Raw genomic sequence first — 20,599 nt, 5'->3', positions numbered from 1 at the left:
CTTTTGTTCAGGTGGGTTGTTTTAAAGGAATGTGTTCCTTGAAAGAGCTCATTCACTTTTTGACTGAGTCAAAACACACAGTTTCATGAAAAAAATATTGCTGTGACTTTACCTAATTTGCATGTGAGCAAAGGTTCATGCAGCTGTGTCCTTTGTCAAATAGCAGTAAAGTGTAAATAACCCTGCTAAGCCTCACTGGAGATGAAATGGCATGGAAAACCAAGTTTAAGATAGATCACTAATTGAAAGACGGTATGACTATCTGTTAAAGGCTGGCTTAATACAAAGACTAGGAGAAAGAAAACAGTATTTCATACTATATGGCTAAGTGTATAGACAGCAGACTATATTGTCTAAAGACAAAAGTACATCAGAACCATCTTCAGAACAAATAAAGGACACCACAAGTTAATTGTGCCTCAAGGGGGTAGTAGAATATCAAGGGTATCAACTTAAGCAGATGAAAGGAAGGAAGAAAAAATCCATTGCTGCCTACTGTCAATCAATTCCTCTTTAAACCTGAAACTTTCTAAGCTTAAACAGCATGGTATTAAAGGCAAAGGCAACATATTGCCACCTTAGAAGTTCAGTTCCTTGTGTCTTTGTCCAGTGTTCAACACTATCTATTGCATGTGAAGATGCAGTGGATTTTTCAACTGCTCTGAGCTGCCTTTTATCAGCTTGATGGTCTGTGCTGTAATGCTGAGGTCTGTCATGGTTCTGCTTTCTCACAGATGTTATGCAAGCAGTCAACACATTGCTGAGTATGTAACACCTGACCTGTGCCTGTTACAGTTCCAGGGAGTGCTTTTCAGGATTGAATAAACTTACATCAAAAAATGCTGTCTGGGTACTTATATAGCAGAGTGCTTAAGCTCAGATTTACGGGCAGGTGTGCACACATACATATACGTCAGCCATATTGAATAAATGACAGTGATAAAATGTGTTGCTGGGATAAAACATGGATCTTATGATGAATTTAAGTACATTTTTCAGAAGCAAAACCTCAGTGTCATGCATACTCCAGTAAAATCACAGAGGGGGCTAGTTATAACTGGTTGTGTTTTTTTCAGTACTAAGTTGTTTTTTTAAATGGCTGATTCTGGTAGCCACTGAGAAGTACTATCAGTGTCTGCCAGTAGTTATGTTTTCTTTAGATCTGTTTTTCTAAAGCTTTTAGGTTCAGCATGTTCAGCTTGATTTAAGTTACTGTCAGACTGACATTTTACAGGTTCCTTGCCTCTCTGAAAGAGGCTGTACAACATGTTGACTAAGGTGGAATGACAGATTTACAGATTTTAGAGAAAAGGGAGAACATGTTGTTAATCTAAACTGACTGTGGCCCTGCCCAGTCTGTAGGTTCTTTTATTTAACTCAGCAGCCCGAGGTTGACCAAGAGTATATTTTTGGAGTTGATTTAAAGACTCCCAAGTGCTGCAGACCTTGTCAAAGTCTTTGGGAGTTAGTTCCAATGGTCAATTACCTGTCCTCTGAAAAATACCTTCTCTTTTAAAAGTTAATTTTCTCTGAACAATCTGTACCTTATTTTCTTGGAATGCTGTTAACTTCTGTCTTCTGAAAAATGGATCTTGCTGCTTGACTTCCTCAGCAGGACTGGGGAGATGTTTATTTTCCTTATTTCTTTTTATTGTTCATTTATATTTTCATGGTGTCAGAAAAATTTCTTTGTACTCACAAACACAGTTTGGTAGACAATTTTACACCCCAATGTTCCTGTACTAAGGGTCTGACATAATAAAATATGCCATCTTGGAAAAGAGTTACAATGACATACAATGGCAGTGTTTTTATTTCCATTACTGGCCACTATAATTCATCTTAATAATGGAAAGAAAGGGTATTCAGTTTATGCTCCTGTGTGACCCAAAATATTGTTTTCTAGTATTTCTTTGAATGTATCAAGCATTCTTTGCAAATTCTTGAGTTGTCTATTACTTCTTTTTCCATAAAAAATTCCCATGGGGTCGTATGGCTAGATGATATTGCAAAGGTTCATGGCCTTGCACCCAGGCAAGATCAGTAGTAACTGTGAGCCCATATGGTCTTCCTTTTATTCTTCTCTACTGAGAAGCTGAAATACAATCAACATATTATTTCCGCAGAGAATGAAAATAAAAAAATAAGAGTTTCCAGAAAGCCTGAGCAGTAACCTGTGTCCTTTCCTACACAGTTCCATTAGAAACCAAGTAGTTGGAGCCAGTGTTGGAAATCTTGCCTTGATGCATTTGTCTCACTGCTTTATGAATAATTATTCTTTCTGTTTCTCTTTAGGGCTCTTCCTGCCATGATGCAGTGGATCCGAACACAGAAACCAGGAGAAAGTGGTGTGAATATTATCACAGCAGATTTTGTGGAGCTTGGTGACTTTGTCAGCACAGTCATTAAGCTCAACTATGCCCTGGATGAAGGTGAAGATGACACTACTTGATAGTACTATAATTTGTGGGTTGATGCATAAAATTGAATTTAAAAAAAATTTGCATTTTAAAAGAATTATCTTGTAAAAGGCTGATCTTTCTGTAACACATTGAAGTGTTTAGGGCTTCAGTGGATGGACATAAGGGAAATGTTTTAATCAATTATGATCATTTTTTACATTTGTGTTTCATGTGAAGAGTAAAACTACATATGTTTACAGTGTTTGATAAAAGGAGGCCATTTACATTTTTTCTGTGACGTACCAATTGTGATTCATGTTGTGTCTTCTATGGTTAGGAACAGTGCCAGGAAATTTGCTGCTTTTGGAGCTATAGGGTGTATATTGCCCTCTGCCTGCCCACAGCAGGTTTCCTGGTGTGAGCATTACACCAAGACACTAAGGACAGGACATCTGACCTGAAAATTTTAAGTTGCTACATGTCATTTATTAGGTGGTTTAAGTGATTATATTTATCAGTGAGGTACAGGTTTAAATGCCTTTGTGAAATAAATCCAAAGTCCTGCCTCTAACACATACATAATCAGTAGACAGTAAATGTGATGTGTTTTGTATTTTCCATGGAGCATGGATTAAATCCTGCTTGCTTTTCATTTGCAAAATGGGCTTTTCCAATGCCTCTGTCCCAGGTGAGTCAGCAGATGTGTGGCACTGGCCAAACTCTGTGCTAGGAGCTGCCAGTGCATTTTTTAACTGGTTGTATGAGGAACAAAGTTAGGCCAGCTTGGAGCATCACTCCCTCCCAAGGTTAATCTTTTCTAAGCACCAGATCCAACATCCACAGAATACAGTAGGAAAATTTCCTGTATTTAGCATGGATTGAACACAGGATAAATAAACTGTGTGTACTTTAAGGTCAGTAAATTCTGTCCCATAGGGGAAACCTGCTTCCTGCAGGACTAAAACCGCATTTTAAAAAAATAGTCCAGGCTTCTCTCTAAGGTAGCTACTAACACAACACTTCTCTGCTGATTAAAAAAAAAAAAAAATCAGTGCCAGTTTCATCAGTGAAAAATGGCTCTACCAAAGAGCATAGTAGTTAAATTTCTAGCTAATAAAGAGCACTGTATAGTTCCTAAATTGTTTGTAGGGTGTAATACTCCATAACACAGGCTCGGAAGTCTACTGAATGGCACTGTTCTGGCAGTGGAATTGCTGATCCCGTTCTGCTTCCAATGAAACATACATAAAGCTCAAGTACATGGGAAACTGCATGAGTTACAAAACACAAGCATTGCCACTCTATGACACCTGAGTGGATACAATACAATCAGTTTTCTGGATACATCAAGGCACAGGCACACAACTTTGGCAAGCAAACTTGTCATTTGTGCAAAAGAATAGATGCTATCATGTCCTACAGTGAAAATGTTCTTTGAAATATTGCAGTGTTTTATGGAATAAGATTAAGGTCAAGTTTCCATTGATGTTACTAGAATGTGAGAAGAGAGAGAGATATCATACAGTCATTTTCTTTTTTCTATCAGAAAATAAGGACTATCATGTACCATCAGAGCTTATAAAAACAAAAATGGTCTTATCAAACATGTAGATTAAGAGGAGGGGGGCTATAGGGGTTTCTTCAACATTTTTAGTTCAGGAAGAGATGGAATAAAAGGAACACTTGCTGCTATTTTGTACTGAGAGGATGCCTTGGAAAAAATGTGTGTGTACTGTGAAGAAATATTTAAGTGTATGTGTACTATAAAGACACATTTAAATGTATGTATATGATTCAGAGACATCCATGCACACCTGCATAATGATATTCTGCTTTCTGGACACTGGACTATTATAAATTTTGTTAGAAAACACAGTGCAGTTGTTACAAAATTATAATGCAGTTTTTCCTGCACAGTTTGGGACTGTAAGATCCCCAGTGAAACCTGTGATTGAAGCCAGTTAGGTTTCTTATATTATGAAAACTTTACTCAAACTACTCCAAAAATTTACCAAGACACACACAGAGCCCGTATTTACATTGAACAAGGGGTGGAGTCTGTAGTGCTTTCATCCATGTCCAAGCAAGAAATGGGGTGGGTTGATGCACATTTTTTCCTGGTTTCACAGGCTCTTCAGGCAAAAATTTGTGCAAGACACAAAACCAAAACTTGAGCATATTTTTTTGTAACCCACCATATGTGGGTGTCCCACAAAGAAACATTGAAATGTCTGCTTATTTATTGGCAATGTGGAGTGAAATGCTCTTTTCATTTTTCTGTCTAGCTGGATTTGTTTGCTTCCAGATTATCCCTGCCATCATTCCTCTATTTAAGTGTAGTCAACAGGGTTAACCTATTATTTAAATGTAGTGAAGTAATCTGAACCCATGGGAGGAACAATATATAGTTTTTTTCCTTTGGTTTCTTACTGAAATTCTGCTGAATCTCAGAGCACCAACAACACTGAGTTCCTTCTGGGATCCCCCACTGAACACACACACATACAAACACACACCACACTGAGCTTATGCTTACCCAGAGGTGTGCTCAAAGCAGCTGTTCTGCTGTATTTAAGAAAAATATGTGTGTGCCTGTAAATATGAATGGAGCTATCTTGAGCTTGTTTTGCATTGTTATGAAATATTTGCTTAGTGTCAGTTTTATTCTAATTGTTGTTTGGGTGCAGGAAAAAAAAAAAAAAAAAAAAAAAAAAAACAAAAAACAAAACAAAAAAACAAAAAAAAAAAAACCAAAAAAACAAACCACCTCTGCCAGGAAGGATAATAGACAAATCATATAGTTTCTCCATTAATGGGGGAAAAAAAATCTTCACAATATGCTACATTGGGTCAGAAAATACATGTTTTCATTTAGTTGTCAATCTCCTTTCTGCTGAGAAAGCACAGCACTTTGTTAGGGAAATGTAAACAAACTTGCCTTAATTATGAAAACAAAAAAGTGTGGGAGGGGATCATGCTATCCACGCTTTTCCGGGGATTTCATCTGCAAGGCCCCAAAACTGTAAACAAACTGTCCTGATAGGAATGCACTCCCTATTGACACTGTTTGGGACATCTTGCAAGAAAACAAGAAGCCAGAAGGGACTATGCAGCACAACTGGACCATCTGAGAGCCCAGTTTTGCCACCCCTGTGCAGCTAAAACTCTTATTATTTCAACCAGAAATTTGCTTGTGGAGTTGGGTCAGATGACCTGTCTGATCCGACTTGTCTGGGAGGTACTTGCACATGTATTATGAGGAGTCTGGCATGGGAAGTTAGGGGACTGTAATCAGCCCATCAAAAGAAAAATTCTTGTCTACACTATTGATCTCCATAAGCATCTGTTTACACAAACTGTCATGTCATTCTCCACCAAAACATATTTTTTATTGTTGTACTTGTTTTCCCTCTTATTGTATTTATTGTATACAAATCAAGTCGTATTGTTTTCTGACATCTTGCATGATTACTTCATCCTTTCTTTTCAGTCATACTTGGAAAACTATGAGTGTGCTGCAGGACACAGGCTTGGACACAGGCTTAGCCATAGTTGGTATAAACCTGCCTGGCTCCATTCTTCAGTTTACATGAGCTGAGATGTCTTTGTTGGTACTGATCCAACGTGCAGTGATTTGGACCAAAGAGCAGGTGGTCCTGCGGTTTGATTCCTGCCTTGTGTGGAGAGGGTGAGATGAGAATCAGACCACAGGAGCCCAGTTTTAAAATCAGTGGGTTATTTGCATTCACTTGCTGCAGGTGACATTACTGGTTTTGTAGGGCCTGCCATTTCAAGCCATTCATTTAAATACACACATGTGTGTTTATATATATATATGTGTGTGCACACACACACACATATATATATATATATATACATATACACATATGTGTGTGAGAGGGAATGTGTGATCCTGTATGCTGATCTAAGTCTGTCATACTGGTACAAATCTAGGCCATTTCTGCTAGCTTCGGAACAGTTACTGAAGTTTTACCCTGGGATGAGAGGGAGCAGATACTCAGTGTATAGTAAGTATATGCTGTGTTGCAAAGGAAATTTAAAACTGTGGAGATTAATTCTACAATATAAAAAAGTGGAGTGCCCTGAAAACATAGTTCCAGTGCTGTTTATTCTGAGTATAGTATGTGGAGCATTAGCTATTAGCAACTGAGTAGGCTGTTTGGTGATTTCAGTAGTTCAGTTAACACCACTTAGAACTTCTACAGTCCTTTTCAGTGAAGTAAAAGCTAATAGTGTACATGATGTACTTGGCATACCTCAGTGGCAGCTTCTGTGTTACATACAGTCAATGTGTTCTGAATTGTATATGTTAACCCAATGGTGAGATTAAAATATGATGTATAGTATGTGCAATGTAGTGATTACAAGTATGTTGGAGTTCAGTGATCTATGTAGTTTTTACTGTGCTGCTGTTTTGTAGGAGTGTATGTATATGGGAGTATGGATTGCCTACAATGTACAATGAAATAGTTAATCCTAAAGGAAAAAGGCAGTTATTTAACCTGCCTAATTCATTTGCATAATCTTGTTTAAATCTTGTGATTATCAGTTCTGATTACAAGTGTTATTGGGGATTGTCCGTAGGGCTGACTCCGTCACCTTTCGGCACTAAGGAGTTAAACTTGAAGTTATTTGGAGCTCACTTAGATATTGGTAATTCAAGAGTAGGATGTTTGCCTGGTCAGTTACCTTGATTGTACAAGGTGGCAAAGACATGGTTTCTAGTGTGATACAGATCAAACCACTTCTGTGCACACACAGCTCCTGCTAATGCCGGTAGGAATGGAGACCATGTAATTGAATGGCCTAAAGTTCTTCTGGGATACAATCATGCAAGGAGGGTGGTGGTACTCTGGCTTTGGGGATGTCCCTAGATGCTATGCAATACTGCTCATGTCAGTGATGGAACGTAGCTGTAAATTTGCAGGAAGAGCTTTGAACTCTGCTCCTGTCTAGGTCGGACTGTAAAAAAACTTATGCAAAAGATGATAAATGTCAAAGGCTGAGCAGCCTGGCCTGGCTTGCCCACATACAGCATTTTGCTTTCAGGAGCCATGGCAGCTGTTATTTAAAAAGCTGCAATAATGTCACAGCATCTGTCAGGACCTAGTGCTCTGGTTAGGAATCTATCCATTGCCCACAGGCATGACCTCTCTACCATTCTCACAGCCAAGTCTAGCTCTCCCTTAATGGTTTCTGCCTGACACTAGTGGTAATGCTGAAAGACATACGGAGCCCAGGAAGGATTTGCCTTATGCCTGGCTGGTTAGACACTAAGAAGAGCTTGTCTGCTCTGCAGTACGTTTATTTGGTGTTAGGTAAGCTTCAGTCAGATCCACCTGAAGAGTGACTGGAGGGAAGGCAGAGGTCTTATTTCAGACCCTCTTCTGTTACTGCTGTCTAGTTACAGTGCAGCATCTTTCCTTTTTTTCTCCTTTGTCTCTTGTGCTCCTTATCTCACCTTCTGTATACACATCTCTTCAAATGCCAGCTGTGAGCAACACTGCTCAAAGTGAGTGCTATAGGCTTGTCATCCACAGTAGACTGTAGCAATCCACAAGTTCTTACAAGATGTGAAGCATGGGGCTAAAAGGTGTCAGTGTCCTACATCTAATGCCCCAGAATGATCTGTCTCCACACTCAGAGCTATTTATTTATGTCCTCTTACATGGGCCTCACCTTGGCTGGTGAGGAATCAGTTATAAACTTTCTCACTCCAAATTAAGAACAAATTGGATGATATGCCCATGAATATCTCCTAAAATGGACATACCCCTAGGTACTTTTTTCTTCAGTGAGATGACAGGCACTGGGTTCTTCCCTCAGCTCTGGGTTCTACAAAGAAGCTTTGATTGTGAGAAATTCCTTGAGTACCTGAAAACAGCTTGGCTGTGAAGCTGGTATCCTTAAAGCAAAATCCTGGGTTTATGTGTACTTATTATTGAAAATAAAACAAACATGGCTAAAAATATAAATTTAAAAATTAAAATAAGAGATGTCTGGGCTTGCCTGGACAGCTGTTAAATTTTTGACTGATTCAGTCATTAGTAGCTTTAGGATCATGTAGGTGATGATTTGGATGTTATTGCCACACTGCCTCCTGACACTGTTCAGGGTCACTGTACAGAAGCCTTATTATTCTCAATGAGCATGAATGCATTTGATTGACTTTTCTCTGTTTCCGTGGGAAGGACGATTGTGTAACACCACAGACATGGAGCTCCCTGTGTGTTGTGCCCACAAAGGTTCACAGAGCTGCACCTTCTCTTTTTAGGATACAGTCAATGGTACTTCAATAAATGTTGTGTAAACAATGCCTACAGTTCTATATAGCAAATGTGAAATTTTATTATAATGTGTATTTAATGTAAGAAAAGGAGTAATATGAAATCCATTTCTTTGTATCCAGTGAAACATCTAATAAAGCTCTGGTACCTGTATTCTGGATTTATGGCTTCATTGCTGCATTCAAGACTTTGCACGTAGGAGGCTTCTTAAACACAGTTCTGTGATACGAGATGGACTTGGATGTTAGACCCAGGCCATACTATTATGTTCACAGAATGTTAGGGATTGGTGGGAACCTGAAAAGATCAAATCTAACCCCCCTGCCAGAGCAGGATCACCTAGTGTAGGTTCCTCAGGAACACATTCAGGCAGGTTTTGAATGTCTCCAAAGAAGAAGACTCCACAACCTCCTGTTCCAGTGCTCTGTCACCCTCACAATGAAAGAGCTTTTTCTTGTCTATGCATAACTTCCTATGCTCCAGCTTGCACCTGTTACCCCTTGTTCTGTCATTGGACATCACTGAGAAGAGCCTGGCTGCATCCTCCTGACACTCATCCTTTTCCATATTTGTGAGCATTAATGACATCCCCCCTCAGTCTCAAAGTAACTTAAATAAGTGATCTTAATCAAGTTTAAATCTCACAAACAACTGACTTAGATAAGGAATTTTAGTTTTGCTTTCACCCTTTTAGTATGCTGAATCCCAAATTAAGTGTGTATCAACACTGAAATCTATGGAAAGTAATTTCATAAAACTATAGAGTCATAGAATGATTTCGGCTGGAAGAGACCTTAAATATCATCCAGTCCCAACCCCCCAGCCTGTCCAGGGACACCTTCCACTAGAACAGGTTGCTCCAAACCCCATGAAACCTGACCTTGAACTGTTCCAGGGTTGGGGCATTCACAAGCTCCCTGGCCAACCTGTGCCAGTGTCTGACCACACTCACAGGAAAGAATTTCTTCCAAATGTCTAACCTAAATTTCCTCTCTTCGAGTTTAAAGCCATTACCCCTTGTCCTATCACTCTGTGCCCTTGTAAAAAGTCCCTCACAGCTTTCTTGTAGCCCCTTCAGGTACTGGAAGGTGCTCTAAGGTCTCCCCAGAACCTTCTGTAGTCTGAACAACTCCAACTCTCAGCCTGTCTACATAGAAGAAGTGCTCCAGCACTCTGATCATCTTTATTGCCTTCTCTGGACATAGAACCTAAAACACAGATGTTGAGAAACTTCTCACTACCAGGTGTTGCAAGGGCCAGGAGTCTCTCACAGGGAGATTAGACTGATTCATGGAGATTCAGGCAGTTCTCCCACTGAAATAATTGTATTGTAAATCCAGTGCCAATGGATTCAGTAATACACTGAAACCTAGAAGCTGTAAAGGGTATTCACTTCAAACATTTCTTGCTTCCTATACTATACCATACCCACAGGCTGGGGATACAAACAGGTTATTAAGGCATCTGGGCTTTCATTTACCAGCTGCAAGACTTCTCATGTCCTTAGTGCAGCTTCCTAGGCCCTACTGGGTTATCTATACCAGCAAAGCATTTGGCTCCAGAGCCTCACTCTCCAAGGAATTTGGGCAGCAGTGTGTCATGACAGCCTCACACAACCATAGTAGCTCACAGAAGAATGACACAAAGAAAAGGATTTGATTGTTTATAAAATACCTCATTTGGACAACTTTTTTTTTGCAGAAACTGTGGGGAATCACAGAACATAGAATCACAGAATCACAGAAAGTTAGGAATTGGAAGGGACATTAAAAGACCATTGAGTCCCACCCCACCCTGCCAGAGCAGGATGACCTACATCAGGTCACATAGCAATGCATTGAGGTGGGCTTTGAATGTGTCCAGGGAAGGAGACTCCACAACCTCCCTGGGCAGCCTGTGCCAGTGCTCTGTCACCCTCACAGTGAAAAAATTCTTCCTAATATTTATATGGAACTGCCTATGCTCCAGTTTATAACTACTTTTCTTTGTCCTGTTGTTAGCCAACCCTGAGAAAAGCTTTACTCTGTCCTCCTGGCACTCTCCCCTTACATATTTATAAACATTAATGTGGTCACCCCTCATTCTCCTCTTTTCCAAGCTGGAGAGCCCCAGCTCCCTCAGCCTTTCCTCATAAGGAAGATGTTCCACTCCCTTCATCATCTTGGTTGCTCTGCACTGGACATTTCCAAGCAGTTCCGTGTCCTTCTTGATTTGAGGGGCCCAGAACTGGACACAATATTCCAGATGCAGCCTCACCAGGGCAGGGTAGAGGGGGAGGAGAAGCCCTCTCAACCTACTAGCCACCCCCCTTCTAATGCACCCCAGGATGCCATTGGCTTTCTTGGCCACCAGGGCACATTGTTGGCTCATGGTAATCCTTCCATCCACCAGCTCACCCAGGTCCCTTTCACCTGTGCTGGTCTCCAACAGCTCAGTGTCCAACCTATACTGGTACCTGTGGTTGTTTTTTCCCAGCTGCAAGACTTTACCCTTGCCCTTGTAATACATTATATTTCTCCCTGCCCAACTCTCCAGCCTGTCAAGGTCCCTCTGAATGGAAGCACAACCTTCTGGGGTGTCAGCCACTCCTTCCAGTTTTGTCTCATCAGCAAACTCGTTGAGAGTACACTCTATTCCCTCATTCAGTTCATCAGTAAATATATTGAATAATACTGATCCCAGTACTGACTCTTGAGGGACTCCACTAGAAACTTCCAACTAGACTCCATCCCATTGACTACAGCTCTCTGGCTTTACTAAAACTTAATTAAAATCTATTGAAATAAGTAAATAAAAAAAACCCATTTGATCCATAGGAAAGGCTTTGAGTAGGAGTTTTTTAGTGATTAACAATTTTTTATTTTAAAATTTTTTTTCGGACTAATAGGCCCCCAAAATTTATATATATTTTTTTCATAGATGAGCAGAAAAGGGAAGCCTTCTTGTGTTTTAAGTAATTTTTTTTTTTACCTTTGACAAAGCTAATAATTGGATTAAACCAAAGAGAAGAAAGTTTATTAATTCCTGCTGCAGCGATCCCAGAAAAGTAGGCTTCTCTGGAAAACTTTATCCTTTGGTGCTCAGAGTAGGGGACCTCACTCACTTTATCTTTTTACATTTTTTTCTGTACTTCAGTGTGGACAAAGTACAAATTATTTTACAGTACTAAATAGTAAATATAAGCTTTCATTTGGATCAGTGTCTATTGACAAAGCTTCCATCTTTCAGTTAAAACAGTGGACGTGATACCCAGTTTTCATATAGTGAAAACAAAACCTGCCCAGAAATGCAGACAGCTGGATTTAAAATTTGCATCTCTTGGGAGAGAGGGAGAATTTGACTCTTGTGTTGGGGAAGAGGAGCGCGGCAGTGGCAGCATAAATCCCAGAAGGAGCTGATGAGCTGAAGGGACCCAAAGGTGGGGCTGAATTTCACAAGGTGTCTCTGAACAGCATGTCCTGGGGGGCTATGGTGTGGAAAAAGAAATCTATTTTGGGAGTGTAAAAGATCTAAGGACAGGGGGATTTTGTCCACTGAAAGGGGGAATCACTGCCTGTGGAGGTATCACCTGGGAAATGACTGGGTTTGAGGTTTGGTAAATTGCAACAGTAAATCCACCTGGTGTTTTGTTATGGTGGGAGGCACAGATGTGAATACCCTTTCTGGCTAGCAACACAGTTTCAGCCCAGACAATATGGCCTGAAAGACATTCCCAAGCACCTTCACCTTCAAATAAGCATTTTCAGGGCAGACTATGCTATGGAAATAGAACAATGAGCTGCAGGCAGGTGGGAGCTCAAAGCACTTGGAGGGTAATTGCTCACTCACAGCATTCAGAGAGCTTTAAAAAACTCCTGTGCTTGATTTACATGATACATGTGGTCCTTGCTCATTAATACCACGTGGTATTAATGTTTAACACGATCTATGTCGATACATTGTCTTTACCTGTCCTTTGCAGTTTGGGAAGCTAAGGAAGCATCATCCTTGGAAGCAAAACTCATAAACATCTTAAAATAAAGCTTGTACAATTTGCAAGGAGGAATGGGAGGACAAAAACTGGGGCTTATTTTAGATTCCTCAGGTACCATGTGGATGGAACAACCAGAATAAATCTCACTTTGGAGCACAAAATCCTATTGTTAGCCAATTAAGTCTTCTGGGTTTGGCTTTCTAGTAACTCAGAAAAAAATGTGAAACCCATCTCTCAGCTTGCATTCAAATACAGGAGGATGGTACATAATGTTACTGGGCAATACTGCGAAGAATTGTTTATTCCTGAACTTACAAGCCCTCTGCAGATCTATCCTGCAGATAGGGTGCTGCAGGTGAGAACACTGACACCATCAGAGGTTTAATGCTTTCATCTTTCTCTAGTGCTGTACTCATCAACCTGGCAGTCTGGCCTGAGCCATCAAAGATCTTGCAAAAGGTTTTAGAGGGCTGGTTTCCTGATAGCACATACCATTTATTACCCTGCATTATTGGGAAGACTTGCCTATATTTATTTAAATACTTGACCCAAAATCTGAGCCAACTCCCTTTCCACTGTCATGTATCTGTAATCCTTTGCCCTTCCTCTAATTACAGCATTAAAAAAATACAAAGCAGGAGAACATGTCAGGAGTAAAGCTGCTGGCTGTACTCATACATGCTTAGGCCTTGTAGCTCATGCAGAGTCATTGCAAGCTCCCAAAGTGGCCAATACATTTCAATAATTCAATTGTCTTTGGATTGTTTCAAAAATAAGTGTCTGGTTTTATATTTTAACTGAAATTAAATACGCAGTTATCAGTGAATACGAACAGTGAATGGTTGTAGCCTATTCTCTTGGCTATTGAGAAATATGTATTTGTCACTTTTGTACCTTTCAATCCTCTAATGACAGTCAGCATCAGCACTGAAACTCTAAATAACAATGCAATAAAATACATTTGCTTTAGCAATCAAAAAATCAAAACACAGTAGGGAAAATGAGGAAATAAATAGGAAAAAAACAACAGGGTACAACATTATGTGTTCATCTAAGCAGCATCTGCATCTTGAGTAGTGAGTGCAATATGGCTCACCAGTCTTAAGGAGCATGGCACAGATCTCAAAATAACTCAGAGAAGGGCAACAAGGATAAGGAAAGTTGTGGCTAACTTCCACCTCAGAAAAGACTAGGTGAAGCTTCTTCAGGCTGAAGAAGAGGCTGGTATGAGGAGGAATGATGGATGGCAATGAAAACATGAGTGGCATGGGAAGGGTGGACTGCAAATGGTGGCCCACAATCAGTAGAAGGCAATAACTGAATCTTGTTGAAGGCATGTTCAGAGCAAACAAAAGGAATGGGTCTCGCCTGCTGTGAGCTCCTTTCCCAAGTATGCTGGAGTGGTTGTGGAAGGCTCTCATCAACCCAAAAGGAGACTAGACGAGTTAATGAAAAATAAATTCATTGAAGGTTACTAAATATACAGGCAGTGGATTCACCTCAGGAAGTGCCTAAGCTGCAAATAGCTGGAGGCTGGGAAGGTGCTTAGGAGGTGCTTAATAACAGAAAGAAAAAATATTACTTTTGATGATAAATAAAGTCTAATCTTTCACATAAATCAAAATCCAATAGTGGCTGTCTAGTGATAAATAGGAAAATAGTTAATTCATACAATAGAGATGTGAAAGTAAACTCTGCTTGGATAGCTCACCCTTGAACACCCCACTGATTTGTCATTATAGGGTAGCAGCATTGTGCTGGTTCATTTATTTCCATATTTGATCCTTCCTAATACCGTTGGCTAGACAGGATTATCAGATGCTTGAAAACATTATCTTGGAAGAAAAGATCCTTCTATGCCTGCATTCATCTCTTTGATGTAGTTATATTCATGACTGCCTTGCTGTTCACCCAGCCAGGATTTCTGTAAGAGCATGTTTTTGTGCTAAAGATTTGCACACTTAATTTACAGCAGAGTGAAGAGCCAGGAGTACTTCTTAGCTGCTGTCACAGCTTGTCACAGGGCCTGGTATTAAACCCTTCTCTCTGAAGTCCAATCTGACAAGCTATTGTGTCTTCGAGTTCTGTGTTCAATGAAATAAAGACAGCAGCAGCCTTTCCCAGATGAAAAGTAAGTATCCACATTGAATGCTTTGGGATGATTAACTGCATACTTATACAAATAGGTAATCATACCCATGATTCATGGACATGCACAAAATAGCAGTGTTCTAATTAATCAAAACTTTTAATAACTGGTTTGTCGTGTGCTTGAATTACTGCATCACTAAAGCTCTAATATGGACTAATCAGGTGCTTTATTTGTAATATGAGGATTATTTTTCCATACATCTGTTTCTGCAGACAATGCACTAGGCAAAAAATCAGGTAATCTGCACTGTCCTTACAACAGTTAAATGTGCAAGATTAACTAAGCTGAACCTTTTTGTATGTGTCCATAATTGGCATGCATGTACTTGGGAAGGAAGGGGGAACTTCTTTCAAACTACTCTAATTTTTCTTGCAGAATCCTAGAGCATTACTGTAAGCACTGACTGCATTGTCTTAACACTGGGATTTTAGGTTGCATGCAGCAAAATCAAAGAGGAAAGCAAGAGGATGTCTGGGGCTATCAGCTGCCTTGTCTTTGAAATGCAGCAAGGCAAAGCTGGTGTATCTCAAGACTACTGAAAATTAATGGGCACTGTTATAGCACACATTGCCAGCTAGTCCTGGAGGTACCCTGGCTTTTTTAGTGGTGACTAATACTCCTTGCATTTACAGCAGAAGAAAGTGGAGCACCCAGCCAGCTATTATGGACCACTTAAGACAGAAGAAATTTAGTCTTTCAGTCTTATTGGCAATAATCTGTTTAGGGCTCGTGCCCTGCACTATCCCACCACTCTGTCCACAGTCAAACACATCAGGTAGGCTCTCACCTTTCCAAGGATTCAACTAAATGGTTGTACTTATGTAAAATTTGGCTGCAGTTTAGCATGATGATGACAAAGCAGCAATTTAAAACCAGAAATTGGAGCAGATGAAAGCAAATACAACCCCACCATCCCCAGAGCCACTTAAAGTCTGTTGGTGAAGGAAGCAACTGTGGTTGCTGCTGCTCTCAAATCTTTGTCATCCTCTCTCTGCTTTCTTTTTAATAGAACTTGAGTCCTAAACTGGAGCTTCCTAGAAAGACTTGACAAAGAGAAACGTAAATCAACGATCAACAGTTAGGGCTGTTCTTTCTCTATGCTGAGAGTCAGTTGTGCAAAGGCTTCAGTTACCAAGTAAGTGTAAAGTGTGTTAATCTTCCTGTAATCACAATGTTTAACACAGCGGAGCTCTGAGAAGCTTTTTCCTGATGTTCTCTTTGTGCAGATAAGATTAGATTTTTTATTAAATAATGCATTTTTTACAGTAAAAAGAAAATTAATTAAAAGACCAAGTAACTGATGTGAGAACTTGTATATATAGTATTAAATTAATTATTCAGTGAATGACCAGCTACTTTTTTTTTTTTTTTCACCCTTTTTCCAGATACTCAGAAAAAGCTCTTGACCTTCTTGAAGAAGTAAATCAATAGGTCAGAGGGTTGCACTCACAATTTTGTAGTAACTTTTAAGCCAATAGCATTGTGCAGAAGTATAGAGAATCAGACCTCAACATCTCACTTTTCATATCAAACCAAGTGTTTGACCAGCTACTACTACAAAGAGTTCTTTCTTTCTCTGTCTTGGGTTGTTCAGAGCACATTTACCTTCTGAACAGAAAACCCTTTTTCTTTTCTGAGTAAAAACAGATGTTGATTATCCCTGCCTCTTCCTAAGGCAGCATTTGTACCAGATTATTGCCTGGCACTCATCTATGTTAATGTGTCATTAATGTTTAATTACACTGAATCCAGTCCTGGGTTCAAAATAGTGCCGCTCGGGCTGATCTGCAAGTCCCGTACTAAGACTGTTGCACTAGCATTGTGGATTTTACAGGTATTATGCAGTCACTAATTGTGACCTAGGCTATCCTCGGGCCCCTCTACTTGCCCTTCTTTTCAAACCCATAAGTCTAATATCGAGTTTTTTTAGTGGGGAGGGGGACAAGAAAACATTCACTTTCAGGATTGTGTCTCCCCATCCCTCATCTACTCCCTGTCCAAAAATGTGCCTGTGAAACCTAAATACACAAAGGTTTGATAGGATTTAGAGGATCTGAGTTGCATCAGCCCAGGATAATTCCTTTCACGGTGTTTTTCAAGGACCAAATCAGGAGAAAATGGGCCATCGGAAAACAAACAATGAATGTGCAGTGCAGGCAGCTGTGAGGGGCAGTTTACCTTAGTGCCTCCAGCCAAATATTCAAATGCACTTTTGCTATACTTGGAAAAATTCACGATGGGTGTTTTACAACATCTTTGCAACCTATAAAATCCTACTTCTGAGCACATGTAATGCCAGATCCTCATGTCCCTAACTGCTACTCTTGCAAGAGGTCAGTGGCAGCCACTGTCAAGTGTGGCATGATTCTGCTGCTTGATTCAGCAGTGTTGTGATCTAAAAGCTATATTGTCATGGATTATAAAACAGAGTAATTCTTACTGCAACACTGATCTGTACAATCTCAGCATATGGTAGCCCTGGACTTGGTGCTGGTATTATGGCACTAAATGGCAGTGCATGCTTCCCCTTGCAAGGGGTGATGGTGAGGCAGCAAATCACTTTCCTGAAGGCAGATAATAAGGTTCTGCTGTGACTTAACTCATACAGATCTAGTTTTCATGTGTATTCATAAGGACTTGAAAAAGATCAGTTGTTACACCTGTTTTTAAGGACTTAATAGTGCTTTTAGGCTTCAAGTGGTATTTAAAAAATTAAATCAGAATTATAGTAGTATGTCTTCAGCAACCTTGCTTTGTGTTCAGCAGAAAACTGTAAGCCTGCCTATAAACACACATACATGCACATATACAGGAGGCAATATTTATGTTAAATAAAATGTGATTTCTCTTGAGAAAGCATTCAGCACAACCTTATTGCTGTACAGTGCTGTTTGCATGCTTCACCTGCAGCTGAATGTGTCCTACAAATCTACAGTCTATTTAATTAGGTAACCATAAAAATCGACTCTGGATCACATAGTCTTTCATTTTAGTCAGATTGTGAGGATTTTAGAAGTGGAAAGACTTCATGTGCAGCTGCTATGACATATGAGCTGTATCATGTCTAATTAGATAGTGCACACTTGGGGCAATTTATTTTTTTTTAGGCAACTCATTCTTCTTTTCCTCAGCCATTCTAATTTTTCCACAAGATCTTTATGATCATTGAACTAATAACATGAAATTTCAGCCCATGAAGCTGAATCTCATCTAGCTCATTGATAAGAAAAATGAAGCTGAGTTAATGTGGTGATACCAAACCCCTGACTTTATGATTTAGGTATCCTGTTCAAAAACAATTAAAATACTTCTTTCCTATTATCCCCCTTCTCCAAGCTTCCAATTCTAGTCTCTATACTAATCCCTTCAATCCATACTCACCTGCTGGACTCACTGAGTCTCTCTGACATTTCATGTACAGGAAGCTCCAACTGATTTGATATTAACTATATTTTTAACTAAAAAAAAAAGTGCCGGCCTCTATGATTTAAAAATATTGAAAGAATTGAAAAATTAAGAGTCCTTTACTATTCTTTCCAATACTCTGCTTATGACCTTGCTTTTAAGTTTGGCCTTTTTCTGAAGGAGCTGACTGTTTATACTTACAGATGGAGCTAACCTGAGGTGTAGAATTCTGTAATTCCTCCCTGCTGTTTCTGTGCAGCTTAAAAATTCATATAATTGGCCATTTTCTTACCTCTACAGAGCAAAAGTAACACTGCAGTGTCAGCTGGACATTAATGACTTAAATTGCCTTTAATGAAATGGAAGATATTTTGCATGAGCTTTTTGGTCGGGGTGAATAGCAGAAAAAAGAAGGTAAATCTCTGATATATGTTGCTTAATTTGTTTCTACAGGTTCCATTGGCTAAGTTAATGCAGTGGTGCAGTCAGCTTTTATCACAAGGCCCGCCACCATCACAAGAGCTGAAAAATCTCATTAACAGTATCTTCAGAGGGCAAAGGTGTTACTCATATAACATAGCCCATAGGTCTGTTGATTGCTGATCCTGCACTGTGTTTTCAGCTCATTCCAGATTCTCTCACCAAAACAGACTTCAAACATTGAAATAGAAATAGCCAAACCCACAATTTCAAATTATCCTTTTAATAGTCCCCAGAAGGCCTACATGCCCCTTCAGTTTGATGTAAAGCAGCTTGTGATGCCTGAGCAGAGAGGGACGTGATGTCAGTCTGGAAAAAATGTGGAGGAGAAAGTATCACTAGGGCAGCCCAAATTGCTACCAAGCCTCTGTGCAAATAGGGTAGGTGAGTGGATGTAGGGTTAGAGGGATGGATGGATGGATGGATGGATGGATGGATGGATGGATGGAGAACAGGACCAGTGGAGGACAGTAGCAGCAGGTTGCTGATGCATTGTAAACTGGACAAGCAAATATGAGTGTCACATCTGGAGTGGTTATACACCGGGAATGTGTATGAGAGCCAGGAGCCTGCCCATACAGGAGGGTCTAGCAGACAAAGTGTGGGTGGGAAAACAAGCCTTGAAAACAGGCCTCAAAATGCCTGCAGTTAGCAGTGTTGATGTAGCCAAGTGTGATATGTTAGTCATGAGATCTCCTTCCTGCAGAGTTAAATCCCAGAGGATGATGTTGTATTGTATCTTCATGAGCTCCCTCCCCCTTCAGTCTCCTTGCATCCTGCATCCTTGTGGCTCACAGGCACAGAACAAAAACCTGATACATCCCTTGCTTCTGCACAGTGCATGTGAGTTCATGGAGCTAGCATGGAGCAGAGAGGGGGGGTTCAGGCTGCACTCAGCTGTGCTACAACATGAGATGAAAAGCAGAGCTGATGGTCAGCAATGCCTTTACCAAAGAAAGTAAAGAACTTGAAGATTGTGTTGTGGATGTAGAGGTGAACAAGACATTTTTAAAATAGAGAATAAACTCTTGAGTCTAAAATGGATGAGTGTCACGGTTTAACACTGGCCCGGCGATTAAACCGAATAACAGATGCTCTCTATTAATCTCTCTATCCTTGATAGACAAAGGAGAGAGAATAAGGGAGAGAGACTTATGGGTTGGAAACTAAACTACACAACTTTAATGAAACAGTAATGATAAATAGGTAAAATTACTAAATATATACAAATATACAGGAAAATGGAAACCACATTCCTCCCCCCTCTCCCCCAGTAACTCTCACGTCACCACCGAGTCTGTAGGGCAGCCCTGGGAAAGTCCAGGCTAGACTCCTGGAGTCGGCAGCAGTCGGGAACCGGAGGCAGGAACACACAGATATGGGCTGGCACGGATCAGGACCACAGGCAGACGAACGAACAGGATCCTTCCAGGATACCGAGAAGGAAGGGAAGCAGGAAATCAGGAAAAGATCCGGAAAAGATCTGGCTCGGCCCTCGTGATGCCTCAAATTTATACTGAGTGTGACGTATATGGGATGGAATACTCTGTTTGGTCAATTCTGGCATCTATCTTGTCTGTTCCTCCCCAAAGGAGGGTTCAGGTGGGACCTCTTTACTCCTTCTGGACGGTAAAATGTTTTCCTCAGAGCTGAGCAGTGTCCTTGGCTCTGCATACCAGTCTCTAGCAGTAACTATAAACATCAAGTGTTATCAATCCTAGAAGCACACACTATCTGAGAAACTTAGCTAAAAGCAAAAGTACAAGACAGAAAATCACCTTTATCCTGGCCCAAACCAGGACAATGAGAAATAAGTACTCACAAGTAAGTGTGTACGTTTTCTACAGTACTTTTTTAAGACAATTTAAAAAATTAAGTA

The 20,599-nt window shown here is 40.1% G+C and overlaps 1 protein-coding gene and 1 long non-coding RNA gene across 2 annotated transcripts in view; one reads left to right on the top strand and one right to left on the bottom strand.

Moving 5' to 3' along the window:
* The window catches only part of PLCXD3 (phosphatidylinositol specific phospholipase C X domain containing 3), a 76,918-nt gene extending 74,440 nt beyond the window's left edge, over positions 1–2,478 (top strand). The window contains exon 3 of the mRNA XM_030467104.1: positions 2,296–2,478. Within this exon, the coding sequence (XP_030322964.1) occupies positions 2,296–2,452 (157 nt within the window). The 3' untranslated portion in view covers positions 2,453–2,478. The remainder of the gene's footprint in view (positions 1–2,295) is intronic.
* Positions 1–20,599, bottom strand: part of LOC115599883 — a 94,031-nt gene that overhangs the window by 59,123 nt on the left and 14,309 nt on the right. The gene's annotated exons all lie outside the window — the stretch shown is intronic.

The sequence above is a fragment of the Calypte anna genome, chromosome Z, assembly GCF_003957555.1.
Source record: "Calypte anna isolate BGI_N300 chromosome Z, bCalAnn1_v1.p, whole genome shotgun sequence".
Classification (NCBI taxonomy): domain Eukaryota; kingdom Metazoa; phylum Chordata; class Aves; order Apodiformes; family Trochilidae; genus Calypte; species Calypte anna.
The sequence above is the reverse complement of the archived record's forward strand: the minus strand, read 5'-3'. Positions and strand labels throughout refer to the sequence as shown.